This window comes from Mustela nigripes, chromosome 14 (genome assembly GCF_022355385.1).
Source record: "Mustela nigripes isolate SB6536 chromosome 14, MUSNIG.SB6536, whole genome shotgun sequence".
Taxonomy (NCBI): Eukaryota; Metazoa; Chordata; class Mammalia; order Carnivora; family Mustelidae; genus Mustela; species Mustela nigripes.
Window position 1 is genome coordinate 77,060,052 of NC_081570.1, and position 15,010 is coordinate 77,075,061.

The window sequence follows — 15,010 nt, forward strand, 5'->3', positions numbered from 1 at the left end:
CCGCCCGCTCTCAGGCTGTCCCACCGCCGCTTGGCCGCTGGGCTGCGGGCTACGGAACAGCTGCGAGGCCCGAGGAGCGTTCAGCCGCCCGCTGCCCGGCGCCGGGGACACTCACTGCCCCGGGGAAGAGCCCCAGGAGGAGGAGGAGGGGCAGAGAGCCCCGGGTCAGCTGGGGCTGGCAGGCAGGCCAGGAGCGGGGAAAGTTGGCGGCCCACTTGGCCGGCATCAACAGCCTACGAGCAGAGACTTCTCTCCTGGCCTGGCCGGCTGCTCTGAAATCATCCACTTAAAAAAGAAAGGAATTCACACATCAAATAACTGCTCGGAAGAGGCCAGCAGGAAAACTGGAGCTGTTTTTATATAAGTCAACCCAAAGTCTTTACAGATTTTATAAATTCCTAGTATTACCAGAGGGATTTTTTTTCCCCCTAAATCAAGTCAGGCATCTCATCACAGTACATTCTGCTTTAGTAAAATCAGCTCCCTTGAATTTCATCGCTTGTTAAAAAAAGATAAACTTTATTTTTGTAATTTTCAATCACAAAAAAATCTATATTTTTGTCTAAGCATTTATTTTACTGAATCAAAAAGACATGAAAAGAAAAATCATGTTTTACTAACGTATATAAGTGACTCTTTTTTGGACAACATATAATAAATATGATATATCACTTATCACTCAGTCTTTCAAATGTACATTTTTTTTCATATTATGGAGCATGCCACTTTTCCAAAAGAAAAAAGGTCATGAGAAATCAGTGCAAAGTTCTCAATTACCCTCCTCTTTTCTCTGGGGCAGACGGAATGTCCACAGCAACGCCCTGTGCCTCAGAATTGAGGCTGTCTGTCCATCTACAATTCTCTCTGCCTCTACGGCTTCCTCTCCGTGCCCTCCATACTTCCCTCCTTACCCTCCCCCGTCCCTCCCTCCTGCTTGTCCCTAAAGTCATTTTTAAAAAGAGCTTGAGGTTCTGTTTTAGTTGATGTTTTCACTTACTGGTCGCACTTTGCGTGGGGTCGGCGTTTTCCCCAGTCACACTGCTGTGGGGAGCTCCCCAGCCCTGTTTCTGGGGGTTGGGGAGATGAGAGCAGAGGGCTGGTTCCTCTTTGGGGGCCCCCCTCCCACTGGTGAACGGCTTCTTCTCTTACTTCTCGGCTTCCCGGGGTCGCTCCTGCTCCCGAGAGAGGCCCTGCGGCCTGGTGCGGGGCGAGGAGGGCAGCTGTCCGGCCGGTCGGGGTGGGGACGGGAAGGGAAGGGACTGCAGCGCGGTAGATCGCTGTCTCTTCACCGGGGGTGCGGGGTGCCTGGGATGGGGCTGGACAAGGGGTTGAGGGCTGGCTGCCCCCCAGGCCCCAGGCCGTGGATGAGTACGCGGGGAACCAGGGGCCGCTGCAGCTGGGGATGGGGCGCGGGGGGAGTCCGGTACATGCTGCTGTACATGGCTGCGGCAGCCGCGGCGGCCGTGGTGCTGTCCACGCTGCCCAGCAGGCTTGGGTGGTAGAAATAAGGCGACGGGAACATCCTCTGCAGGGCCGAGTAGTTCCCCGCCTCGGCCAGCAGCTCCAGGCCCACCGCGGTTTGCCGCTTCCACTTGGTCCTGAAAAAAAGCGGGCGTGCGCGCACCCCGCAGCTGTGGGAACAGTCCAGGCACCAGACCTTTTCTTCTCTCACCCTCTCCAGGCTTCTCTTTCTTGGGGCACAGAGAGACTGCAGACTGCGAGAGCTCTGAGAACGAGGAATGAAGCACATCTCCTAGGCCCCCTCCCCACCCTCTTGCTCACAGAATGGCCCAAATTCATGTCAGTTTCATAAATTACACCCTTAATGTCTGAGACATTCGTAAATGAAATTCTGTAAGCTTCCCTGCCTTTTCCTCTCTGTTCTGCTGTTGCCCCTTACAATTGGGTTACTTCCTGAAACTTTCCTGAAGGCCAATGGAGACCAGTCTTTCTATAGGCGGTCTTCTCCCTCCTCCCCTAATTCTTTTCCCCCAAGGGCCCCCCACAATCCCAGAGTGTCCACTCTCTGCCCTTCCCCCTTTCCTCCAGTCCAAGTGAGAAGAAACCATAAACAAAAGGACACAGAGACTCCTGGGCCTCAGACCCTGTCCCTCTCAGTCCCCAGAGCTGTGGAGACACGTCCCTCTCCACAGCCTCACAGGACCTTACAGTGGGTGGGGGCGCTTGGGGCAAGGAAGGCACACACCAATGTTTCAAAATTAAATTCATTTGAAGGAGGGCTCTCCCAAGGTGACAGCACCTCGGGGCCATTTGGGTGGGGGATGCATTTCAAGATATTTTCTCCTCTGAGAGAGAGTAACAATTAAAACCTGTGATCAGCTTTTCTTGGTCTCCTCCCTCCTCCACAGTACCCCGCTAGGAAGAAGAAGCCAACAGGCCTTTGCTCAAATGCCCCATGAAGGAGCTCAGGGCTGGTGGGCCATCCATACCCAGCAGCTTCAGCCAAATTAATAAACATGTCGCCCATTTTAAATTGGCTACAAATGACACTAATGTTTTCCGACAGAATTAGGGTGGCTGAAGCCGTATGTAATGAGACAGAAAATTATGGTAAAGATGACAACTGGATGGGCATTTCCAACTGCACTTATGGACGATTAGAAGACAAATGAGAGAAAAGGAGGGGGAGGAAAAAATCTAGACAAGGGTGTCTACTGCCAGGCTTCGAAATACGGCACAACTTCAGCCTCAGCTTGCCTGGGTCCTCGCTACAGTTCAGAGCCTGCAAGCGCTGCCAACCCCTTTCCGGATTTCCTTTCAGTGGAGGCAGTGGTTCCTGGCAGGCTCTGAGGTGACAAATCTAGGGAAGGGACAGACCCTCAGCCTGTCTGGCTGGCTGTCTCAAAAGCCAAGGCAAGGACATTTAAGCTGAGGCCAGTGGGGCAGCTCCTCCTGGATCGAAATAGCCAGGCTGTGTGACCAGCTGCAGACCTTCGGAACCAGCCAGGGGCAGGCCCAAAGGGTACATGGCACAGGCTCTACGGACCCGAGTGTCAGCTGCACAGATGTCTCAATTTGAGAAGGTGTGGCTTAATGGATCTGGGGGCAAAGTGAGGGGAGGGATTCCAGCCACTCGGGTTTGAGAGGAAAAGTAGCATATGCCAAGACACTCAGAAGTGCAAAATGTTCCAAACTCCAGCTGCCGCTCCATACGTCCCTCTCACCTGGGGGGTGTGCTTCATCCCTGCTCCAGCCAGAAAGTCCCCAGGGGCCCACTCTGGGGCCTCTGAGTCCCTGGAGTCTCCCGGGCCAGGAAGGAAGAGGACCGGCTCAGTAGTCATGACCTGGATGGTCAGACGCCTTTGCTCCCCCACCCCCCCCCCCACAACATCCCTTACCTGCGGTTCTGGTACCAGGTCTTGACTTGCGTGTCCGTGAGGTTGAGCGCAGCTGCCAGGTCCATGCGGTCCTGCACACTCAGGTATTTCTGCCGCTCAAAGCTACGCTCCAGTTGATTGAGTTGGTGGTCAGAGAAAGCTGTTCTGGCTTTGCGAGGCTTTTTGGCTCTCACTGGGGGACTCTCTCGGCTACTCGTAATCTCCCGGTCTCCTTCCTCCTTTGTTCCTATGGTAGAAACCCATAGCCATAAGACAGTGTGGAATAGGAAGGGTGGTGTGTCCTCCTGGCACACACTTCCACATTCCCAAGCCAGCTGCTGGTCTTGGGGGACTATACTCCCACCACCCTTATCACACACAAACTTGGACCTTAGCCAAGGACCTTAAGAGGAAGAGGACCAATTTCTGGCCAAAGAGTCTAGAACTTTGTGCAGAACTACTAAAAGGATTCTAAAAGGTTGTCTGATCTTCCCATCTTTGCAAGTTAAAAAGAAAAAAAATATTTTACAATATAGGGTTCTTTTGTTATTTCGTTCACGGGGTAGGGAGTGAGGAGATTCTGTCCCATTCCTTTACTGTTTTCACTATGACTTCATTTTTTTTTGATTTGGTACTTTTCAAAATACCTAATACCTTTCTACTCTGTTGTTGTTGTGTTTGTTTATTTGAGGAAGGGGCACCTTTTTCATTTCACTTTTTCTGTTTACAGAAAGTTAAATGCATTTGCTTTCCCTTTCCAGATGCACTTGGGAAATAGTGGGATCAAGTTCTCTGCAGCTGCTTGCGTCAAGTCTTTTAAAGCTTCGGGAGGAATATGTCACCCAGACACCAAGTAGAGCTCAAAATCACTGAGCCCATCCAGGTGACAGCCCAGAGATTTCCGGATTCTATTTGTCAACTTTGGTTTTTTACTGAAATGCTGGGAAATCGATATGTCAATCCCTCTCTGTTTGTACCCGTTTTTGCTGCACTCCTTGATCTTCCCTGCAGGAAGAACAATAATCTCTCTAATTGACCCACTGGGGAGGTTGGTGCACAAAAAAATCGCCAGGCCAGACTGTACATCTGTTTTGGGCACTATTATGCTAATGTTATAATAGTAAAATGAGGAGCCAATATCCTACCTTTCAGATAGTCAGCACACATCTTTCCCAGAAATGGCAACCGTTAATACTAATAACAGTAATGAACTTATTAGTAAAGGTAAAAAAGAAATCTCCTGGTATGTTAAAACTCTTTCGTCGTGCAAAGACAAAAACACTTCCTTATGTAATTGAGGAAAAAATGGAAAAAGGGAGTTGAAGCACAGTTTCAACTGCTATTTTCTGATTTTACAAAAATAAACAAATCCAACTCCATAAGATTTTACTTTCATAAATGCTATTTCTCAATTACTTATAGGGAGACAAAATCTTACTGAAATACAAATAATTGGTAGGGGCCATGGAGTGAGAAGGGCATTTTAAAAACTGAAAAACTGATTATAAATTTTTACCATAGGGGCTTCCCTACATTCAACAAAATCTAATAATAAAAAAAAAAGTTACTTTGTTAATCAACTCGGAAATTTTTTCTTCATTAAATCTGGTAATTCCTGTGATGTTTAGAAAATGCAGTGTGTGTGTGGGGGGGGGGGGTACTGAAATAATTTGCATTAAAGAATAAATGCCACGTTGTGAACACACCCCTAGACACCACGCTAGCTAAGCCGGTCTCTCTCTTTCCCACCTCCCCTCATCCCCACCCCCCAAGGTCTCAGCTAGAAAAATCTCCAGTCCTTCCCTTTCATCAACGAAAGTATTCCGGTCAAATCCCCTCCGCGTCCTCCCTATTCCTAATACATAGAAATTATATAAAACAAAGAAAGGAGCAGGATGGCGGTGAAGGTTGAGAGGTGGCTATGTAACAATAAACCGAACTTCGGACGAGTCCTCGTGTCGCACGCCCAGGCCTTCCTCCCGCTTGCAGTTTTCGACCGGGGTGCAATCGCCCCAGAAGCTCCCTGAATAACTCCCCAGCCGAGACTCGAGGGAGTCTGCAGGGGAGACCAAGAACCAGAGGTCCAGGAGACACTAGATGGCTCGGGCGGCCGACGCGGCGCGACTCACCGTGGCATTTGATGTCGCTCTGGGAATCTTCCCGCTTGTCGAGTTTGGTTTTGCTGTCCTCCTGCTCGAGCTTTGGCCTGAAGCTCTCGTGTGCTGCGTTGCTCTCCTGCTTCGGGGTGTGGTGGGGAGAGGACACGCTGGTGCTGTAGGGCGCACACGCCGCCAGTGGTTTGCTGTCGCCCAAGATGTCCTTAATTAAAAAAGAAGAGGTGGAAGTCCTGGGGGCCGAGGCGGGCGAGCCCAGCTGCTGGGCCGGCGGTTGCTGCTGCGGCTGCGGCGGCGGCGGCGGCGGCGGCTGCTGTTGGGGAGAAGGCTGCAAACTTTGCGTGGGGGCCGCGGCGGGCGGCGGCGGCGGTTGGCTGTGGTGGAGGTGGTGGTGATGCTGGGGCCCTTCTGCGACCAGATGCGTCTCCGGGGGCTCCATGGTGACCGAGATGGGAGAAGAAGGCGCCGTTCCTACGGTATCAATCTCCGAACAGGGGGACGGAGTGGCCTGACTCCTAAAATCCGCGGTCCTGGCCTCGCCGAGCGGGCGGAAATCTCCATTCATCATGCCGGGGCTGCCCGAACTGGCACTGGACAAAATCGTGTCTATTCCAAAACTCGACCCGCTGGCCCCTTCCATTGTTGTCATTTCTACATGAGGTCCACGCCACTTCGCCGCTCAGCAGCCGCCCCGACCACGCAAAGGAAGCTATCGATCGTAAAACAGAATAAACACTAAACAATGTTGTCGCAGCTTTAAAAAGACAAAAAAAGTGGGGCGGGAAGGGAAGGAAGGATCATGGGGGGGGGGGTGGCAACCGGTGGACACTTTCGACACTTTTTGTTTTCCTTATTCATAAAGTAGGGGTGGGGAGAAGGGGAGAAAGAAAGAGAGAGGGGGAAAGTTACAAAAATTGTTGAGGAAGAACGGAGCTTGCGCTCCAGGAACGACCGCGCACGTGGGGGCGGCGGTAGCGGCGCAGGGGACTCAGACGAAGACGCAGGCGGCGGGAGGTGACCCCGACGCCGCCGCCGCCACCGCTGCCGCCGCCGCCTGGGTCTGCCCACAGCCTGGCACCAGGCGGCAGCGGCGGCGGCGGACCTGGCAGGTGCAGCGACCGCGGAGCCCGGGCGGTCGCGCGCCCTCGGAGCTCCCGGGCCGCTCCCCGAGGTGGCTGCTGCGCGCGACTCGGCCGCCCTGGAGCCGAGTTTCTGAACTTTCTTGGAAAGTTGTGGAGCAGACACCGCCGCAGTGGTCGCGGCAACACGAGACGGAGAGGAAGAGAAGGAAAAGAAGGAGCAGGCGCAGGCGGAGGAGGCGGCGGAGACGCGGCGCCGAGCGACTCCGGCCGCTGCCGGGCGCGTTCGCTTGTAATCCGGCTGCTCGCGGGCGGCGCCGACCCCCTCGCGTGACGTCACGGCCTCTGCCGCCGCTCTCCGCGCCGCGCGGGGCCCGCGCCCCCGCCGCCGAGGCCGCGCGCCGGGCCCCGCGCTCCCATTGGCCGCGCCCGCGCGAGCGAGCGACGCCGACGTCCCGGGAGCCAATGGACGCGCGGCTCGCGAGCCCGTCAGCGAGCGCCGCTTCGGCCCCGCTGCTCTTTTGAGAACCTGCTCAACCCCTTGCGTGCAGCCGAAAGCCGAACGCCTAGTCCTGCGGTGATTCCGGTGTCCACAATCACGCGTGAGGGCAAAGGCAGAGAGGAGAGCAGAGGTGGACTAGAGAAGGGACCCGAGGGGTAAAATTAAACACAAAAAACCCCACCAAGTCGAGATCGGCCCGTTCTCCCGAGGAGTCCGAGGAGGGAGGAGAAAGAGGACAGAAAGGGAAAAGGAATCTGGCGGGCTCACCTTCGCACTCCGGCGCGGCCGCCCTCGCAGCATCCCCAAACACGCGCTTGTGTAGTCCAAGGACACTGAGAACAGAGGAGGGGGGGGGTCCCTGAAGGAATCCACGGGAAAGTGTAACTCCAGCAGCCGGACCTCTGGGTGGGCGGGCGGACTCGGGGCTCTGATTTCTCCCCGGACAGCCCGGCGCCCGAGCTGTGGCCCCCTAGGCGGCGGGTCCCCGACGGCGGTTAGAGCGCGTCCACTCTGCACTCTCGGGAAGCGTGGGGTGGGGGGGTAGGATCCTGCTGCTCCAAACCGCGGTCACCAGTCTGGTCACCAGTCTGGGCCCGTGCTGGAAGAAATGCCTGGCCAGACACTTTCTCCCGAGCGGGGTAAATAATGCCCCGAGGCGTTCTCTAGTGGCGAGGAAGGCGATGGTGCACTGTCCGGCTGGCCCGGGGCTCAGGAGCCCAGGTGGCGGGGCCGCGGCACGCGCTCCGGCTCACCACTCGCCAGTTCTCTCTCTCTCCCTCTCCCCCCACCCCCAACCCGGGCGCTCATTTGGAAAGGAAACAGTCACTGTGGATCCACTGGGGACCTGGAGCGTGGCATGACTGTGACGCCTCGTCGGAGGGTATCAACTTACATTATTTTCTCTAGGACGTCTCCAACCTGTCTCTTGTTGAATGTCAGGGTAATGGGAAGTGCCAGTGACAAGACGGCGTATTACTCCTGATTAAGTGCCGTGTCAACCTAATTAGCAGAGTAATTATAAGGTGCTAATGAATGATTCAAAGTTCTTTGAGTTACATTTTACTCCAAATTACCATTTTAAGAACCCTATGAATCTGAGTGGCTGGCATCGCTTCCGTGACTAGGTGCAGAATGATGGTAGAAAATGGCCTTTCAAGTCTCCAAGGGCTGGGCCGAAATCTGGGGTTTAGTTGCAGTTCCGAAGGTCCCTTTCTATGAAACAGATTTTTTTTTCCGTTGAGGACGGGGGCGGCTGGCGGGGGGAAGGGGGGGCGACCGGGTGGTGTCCGGGACGCGAAAGATCTCCTGGGACAAGATGCTGCCTTTCTGTCGGAACGGCACCCGCGTGAGCCCTCGGTCCGGGAGGGGGTAGGTTCGAGAGTCATCCTTCCTGCTCTTTACTAGGGAATTCGCTGTGTTTGACCCAGAAAAAGCCCGCGCTGTTTCAAGGGTGTGTTGAGCTGTTTCTTATCTTTGTGCGGTTTGTTCCCGGGTCTGTCTCTGAGGAGAACTGCAGGGAGAGAAAAGACCAAGGCGAGATGTTCAATCTGGGCAGCTCTCGCTTTTCTCATAAGGCGAGGGGAGTTTGGCGGAGGAGCCGGGGTTGGTGAGCCAAGGCGGGGACGCGGCGCGAGCTGCGGGCACAGGCCGTAGCCCGCGGGAGGGCGTGCGGGGCGCCCCTCGGGAGCGCGCGGTCGGCCCGCGGGCTGGGGTTGAGCTCCTCTGGCCTGGGAACCCGCAGAGGGCCGGGATGATGTCTGGAGAGGGGTTGAATCGGCCACCTCTGGAGCGGAAACTGCTCACGGACCAGACCCTCCTGGGAGCCTGCCAGCCAAGCCTCGGCCTGCCAGCGGGCGGGTATCTCGGAACCACCGCCCGGACTTGCGCGGGCATCTGTCTTATGGAAGGCCGCAGTGTCCCACCCATAAGGCCGTGGAGCTGAACCCCCTCGCGCATCCCTGGCACAGTTGGCTTCTGTGGGATAGGCGCTGGGACCGCCCGAGACTACAGGTGTATGCTACCCTTTATTCTCCCTTCCCTAAATATCAGTTAGGGCTCTTCTCATTCTGACATCACCTGTCACTCCCCAAACGGAGTGCGTTTCCTCCCAAACCTGGGGTTCCACCCGCACTTCCCTCACTGACTGTTCTGGGTGGGAAGTGGGGAGGAGAAAAATCTAAGATCCAGAACTAACGGCACTGCACAAATCAGTTATTCTCGACCTTGATAAATAATTCATTTAAGCCTGTTTTTGTTTTCTTCCGACGCCTAAAATGACTCAAGAGCTCAAAAGGCTGATTGCACAGCTTGTGTTGGACAATTGAACAGGATTTTTTGCTTGGAATAATTCACAACATTAGCAGGGGAGGTAGAAATATGACCCTACGGAAAAAAAAATGAAATCTAAAAAGAAAGGGTGAGAGGACGGTGAAAGTTTTACAAGAGTGGTGTTCCTTTTATGAAAACTCTAAAGCAAAGAAAATGGAAGCCCAGTAGGCCCCACCTTGTGAAGGTCTCAGATCCTGTTTTCTTAAGAAAAGGTTAAGATCATAGGAGGTTTCTTTGGGTGGGATGTTAGGGGATCAGCTTTCCGCATCACAATTGTGAGGGGATAACACAACCTTGACTTTTATCAAGGCTCCTATCTTTGGGTCCCTACTAGAGAGGATATGCTAGTGGTGGCCTGAATATCTAAAAGAGGGACTCAAAGACCAGATTGCAAACTTAATGAAAAACAAATTCTTCAGAGCTGGGTTTTTGTTCCTTAACTTTTTTCAGTTCTTTTTTTCTCCTTCCCTCTTTTGCCATTATTTTTTTTTCCCCCTGAGAGTATATATAATCCATATGCCCAAGAAATCTCATACGAAAAGCAGAGCAAACACAATTAACTTTTTATTTTAAAAATATAAATTCAGAAATAGAACGGGGTGTAGACTAATCATATTTTCAATTCCGACGTAGAGGAAAAGAAATACATTAACTGGATTTAATCTCAGGTTTTACCACTGAATTTAAGATACAAATAAATATAGTCCCTAAAGCGACATAGGTTTCAAAATGATCTTCCACTTTCAAACCTTCATTTCCTTAAAAAAAAAAAAAAAGACGAATGAAGAAAGAAAAATTCTTTAATTTTTGGAAGATTTTGGAATTCTTGCACAGAAAGCAGTTATTTGCCGAATGTGGATAATAGAGAGCAAACTTTTCCTTCTGCTTTGAAGGACATGTCAGTCGTGAGTCAGTCAGTGCTCACTCCCCACCATAAATAATAATTCAAACATTCATGATTTTAACAAGTTTTGTTCCTTAATACATGTATCTTCCTTCCTTCACTTTAACAAGGGAGGTTTGGCGTTGTGTTTAAACTGGAGCATCAGTTTTTTAAAGGAAGTGAACTTTGAAGAAATGCATCTATAGATTACGATGAATTTGGAAATGATGTTTCTTCCAATCATTTTTTATTTTGAACGTCTGCAAGTGTCTGCATGATGACAATGCCAACTGACGGGAATGAAGTGCAAAGGCGCTTCCTTCCACTGGGCGGCGCCAAGAGCCCCGAGCCGAGAAAGCAGGCTATTGTTTCTTTCTGTAAAAGATGCAAGATGTACAAATAAGCTCTCCCTCTTCTAAGGATGGCTCCCTGATGATAGCGTGACCTCTCAACATTTCAAAGCTACAGGAACGTCGGAAGTTTTCTTTATTTTTCTTTTCAGTATATGAATATATTTCCAGCTGCTTAAGGACTTGATGCTTATATGCTTGGAAACAAAATGTAGTAAAGAGAAAGACATGAAAATCCTGAAATTGAGTCCCTTAAATAGAGAGAAACCAGGGGAGTGGAGATTGGGAGCAGAGAGAGAAAAGTAAATAGATGAAAAAGAATAAGGTAACTGAGAACTTTTAACGGAATAATAAATTAAAATGATAGTCTTTGCAATAACTAGCAATCACTCGCAATCACTTTTGTTCTAGAGGAACAAAAGTTTTGAGAGAGAGTTCTGGTATCATAAGAAAATTTGTGATAGCCATGAGCTTCATCACAGCTTTAAAGATCCACACTTTAGCAGAGATCTAGTGAAGCTGGCTCTCCTTTGGATGTTAGCTGTGTGTCATGCCAGAGTGATCAGAATGAAGGCCAGTGGAGATGGAGAGAAAGAATGCTAGAAGAGGGAGTTTTAATCCCATTTTTCCACTTTCCCATGCTCTTGAGTAGGGCATTTAACCTTTCTGATCACCACCTTTCTTCTCTAGTAAAGGAAAAAATAGTCCTTACCTGGAGCAGGGTGGTTGTGATGACCAAATTAGACCTTCTTTTAAAAAGCTCTTTACAAAATTTGAAGCAAGAGATCGACAAATGAACAACGCAAAGGTAGCAGTTGTTTCTAGCTACAGGCAACGTACAGTAACCATGTTTGATTTCCCATCCTCCTTCCCTCACTCATTTTGTTCATTCACTCAGTCATTTAACAGTACTGTATGTGCCTTCTATGCCAGGTGCTTGAGAATGAGACACTAACCCACCTCCGAGAGTTGAGGAGAGCTTGAGTGTGATGGAAATTGTCATCGCTGCCAAGACGCCTGCTACATTGGGGGCGCAAAAGAGAGAGTGGGGAGCCCCGCCTGCCTTGGGAGGAGTTGGGGGAATACAGAGGCTTCCTGAAGGAAATACAGTGCATCTTCAGTCATGCAAAAGAAAAGGGAGGTACATTCCAAGTAGAGGGATTTATATGGTAGCTCAGAGTATCAACTGTGCAAAAATGTCCACAAACTGTCCATACTTTTAATCTCCTGAGAATGGAGTTGGGCTGTAATTTGTAGGCATATGTTGGCTCTAGAGATCGCTGCTTCGGGAAGAGCACCTTGGAGGGAACAGAAACTGACTAACTGCGCATGCCCACAGACCTCAGCCGCAGAATTTTGCAGCAGGTTTGATTACAGCCCCAGAGATGGCCCACCTCCTCAAACTACAACTCGTCTCCTCCTTTCTTCTTTCTAGGGTTCTCGATGTGGGAGGAGAAAGAAGTCTTCCTTAGAGGCAGGGGTGGAAATAGAGGAGATGAGAAAGTGGAGGCTGTTGGAAGAGGATGGGGAGTCGGTTTTATTTCACTCCTCAACTAAATCATTGCCCATTGAAGATCAGCTCCCGGGGAAATGAAAGGACCTCCGTGTGACACCGTCACGTCCCACTATAAAAAGAATTCTGAGGCCTCTAAAGCTCGGGAAGGTAGCTGAATCTTGTATCAACTCCTGAGGTTAAGAGGGAATGGAGGGGCGGAGGCAGAGGAGAAACGAAAGCCTCAGAGCGCTGGGCGAAAATGCCAATCAGAGAAGGGGAAATTCATTTGCGATGTTAATTAACAAGCGGCTAATTAAAACGGCACTTTGAGCGCTAATCAATCGCCTTATTAAGTTAGAGCCATCACTGGAACAAATTGAAAGCTCCCCGCCCCGGCTCCTGCCTCTGGTGAGGGCGGGGTTGGATTCCCAGACCTAGGGAGGTGTGGGGCGGTCTCTGACCGCCCTGGCAGCCTCTGAGGTCTACAGAACCCTCCAACTCCTCCAACTCCAAGGTTCACCTCTGCGGAACAGCCCGCCCCTGCCCTGGGACTTGATGAACCGGACAAGTGTCTAGGAGGCGATTTCTAGTCCAGACTCACCCGGCGGGGAAGAAGAGGTTGCGTGGGAGAGAACTGGATCAGCGACCCCGCACGTTGGTTCCCGGGAGGAGCTTCCCCCAAATGTGCAGGAATTCGAACTATGAGCCGCAAGCGGGGAGAGGGAGCAATTCAGCCCGAGAGGGGGCGCTCTCTGGCCGGGACCACTCATCCCCACTTCTCCGGACAGAGCGATCGCTTTACTTGGAACGCAGGTCTTAGGCCCTTGCCCAAGTTCAGCCCAGCAACCAGGAAAGAACTGGGTTGTCTTCGGGCAGCAAGGTCAGGCTAGCCAGCCACCTTGGCTCTGTCTTCTTGGGCTCCATAAGAATGGGGTGGAGTGCGTAAAGGGAAGAGCGAGCGGGACGCGGGCACACCATTTCCAGCCACTAAGTTGCCTCCCAGCCAACCCGTTCACGTTTCCTCATGGCTTTGATTCTCCAAACTCGCTAAGAGAATCAAGAATTTGAATCTCTATTTTGAGGAGCCTTCCGCATATCCTAATTGTTAAATGCCTACTTTTCACCAAATTCCCAAGGGAGAAGTATTTGGCAACAAGAGGGGGCTGTGAATTTCAATGCTAATTAAGTGGGGTCCTCCTGCAACTCCACCTGCCTGGAGGCCGTAGTTAAGGCAAAACACACCCGGCGCGCACACCACAACATTCCTGGGGTGCAAAGCAGAAGCTCAGTTGAAGAGGGACCCCGGCGGACTCCTGTATGGCTTAGCTTTTTACCGCCCGTTACAGGAGAGGGGGGAAAAAAAGGGGGGGGGACGCCGTTAGAAGGAGGTCTTTTGCGTGGCGGGTGATAAGTGGCGTGGCCCAGGGTGTGTTAATGTGTCTGCGATGACACACGTATGTTCTCAGCTGGCCTGTGGGCTCGCCTTCCCAGAGATGCGTCTCGGACGGCGTCTGCTAGTGGGTCTGAGCATGCTTGGGGTGTCCCGGGAGAACCGAAGGAACGGCTCCCACGTGCAAAGTTCAAAAGCATTAATATTTTCATCATATTATCATTATTCAATATAATAATATTTGCTCGGTTAGCGGCACTAATTAGGCCACATTAAAACTGTAGTGTCTCCCTAATGGTGCGTAATGTGCCCACACTCACATTTTTCTCTCTGAGGATGGGCGGCTTTGGGCTGGCAGAGGAGAGGAGACAGGCAAGCAGTGGGATGGATTAGGGTGTGCCGCCTCCCCAACACACACACACACACACACACACACAGACCGCAAGATATCTGCTGAGTGGGGTCCGCCGTCTCGGCAGGGTCCAGGGGACCCTCTACTGTGCTTTCTGCCCAGCGCCGAGCACCCCGCAGCCAGCTCCCGCGCCTCGGCTCTTTGAACTCGGCGGATTGATTTTGCTACCTTTCCCCTGTTGTGTGTGTGCCTTCAATTGGTTAGGTTTTTAAGGTTTGGGAGGGCCGATGAGAAAGAATTAAAATACTCATTAACTGGAGCCCCTTGGCCGAGAACTGGAGGTCCCGCCCCCCAGCTCGGCGCTTTTAGGATCCCCTTCCCAATGGGAATTTCTTTCCGAGACTCCTGGGTGGGAGTGAAAAAGAAGCGCCCGCTAAGCAGGTCGGTTGTGGGTCTATTTCCTCCTCTTGGTGCCCGCGGTCGGCCCAGGCGTCCTGCAGCCCTCGGCGAGGTGGATGTTAAGTTTGGGGAGAATGCCCCTCCCGCGGGCGCTGCGGCAAGATCACTCTGAATATGTAATATATTTGTAACGCGCGATGAGGTGCGGTATGTGTTCGGGAATGGGAGTGGGGTGGGGTGGTGAGGTTGAAGCCGGATTGGGAAAGGGGGGGGGCACAGAACTCACACTGTACCGCGCAATCTAACAATCTGAACATTTCTTTATTAAAAGCTGCTGCGTGACATTTACACTGAGCCACCAGCCTCTGCCTCTAATCCGGGTGAAAACGTATTGAACCGCCGAATCGTGGCTTCGGCGTGCGGGGACTCTGCTGTGCGCGGCCTGGCCAGACCCGAGGAGGCGCCTACCCCCTACCCCGTCCCACCGGGGAGGGTGGGAGAGGTGCCTCCAGCCCAGCCGGGGCGCCCAGGTGATACCCGCATCCGCACTCTCGCTTCGCCCCCCCACCCCCAAAGCCGCCCGCCTCCGCGACGCTCTAATGACCGAATCCAAGCCTCTAGTCCTTCCTTCCCCCAACAAAGAAGTAAACTTTCTTCCTCTCCTCTGCCCCTCCCCCATAATCCAATCGTTTAGAGCTGCTGTTTTCCTTTTGTCAGATTCCTCCTCCCGGATCAGTCTGAGTACACGATCAGAACTGCTCAGAGAGCAGGAAGCACATT

The 15,010-nt window shown here is 52.2% G+C and overlaps 1 protein-coding gene and 1 long non-coding RNA gene across 3 annotated transcripts in view; one reads left to right on the forward strand and one right to left on the reverse strand.

The window, feature by feature from the left end:
* Positions 1–964: 964 nt before the first annotated feature.
* On the reverse strand, positions 965–7,388 carry BARHL2 (BarH like homeobox 2). Of its 2 annotated transcripts, XM_059375354.1 has the most exons (4): positions 7,301–7,388; positions 5,468–6,161; positions 3,360–3,585; positions 965–1,598 (listed from the first exon to the last, which is right to left on the reverse strand). In XM_059375354.1, the coding sequence occupies exons 2-4, from the start codon at positions 6,099–6,101 to the stop codon at positions 1,286–1,288; spliced, it is 1,173 nt and encodes a 390-aa protein (XP_059231337.1). In that variant the 5' UTR covers positions 6,102–6,161; positions 7,301–7,388; the 3' UTR covers positions 965–1,285. The 2 variants fall into 2 exon arrangements, with proteins under 2 accessions (XP_059231337.1, XP_059231336.1); XM_059375353.1 differs by lacking the exon at positions 7,301–7,388 and having other exon boundaries at positions 5,468–6,548.
* A 447-nt stretch (positions 7,389–7,835) lies between these two features.
* LOC132001113 (uncharacterized) overlaps positions 7,836–15,010 on the forward strand; it is a 33,074-nt gene continuing 25,899 nt past the window's right edge. Inside the window, exon 1 of the long non-coding RNA XR_009399529.1 lies at positions 7,836–7,913. This is a non-coding gene — a long non-coding RNA (uncharacterized LOC132001113). The remainder of the gene's footprint in view (positions 7,914–15,010) is intronic.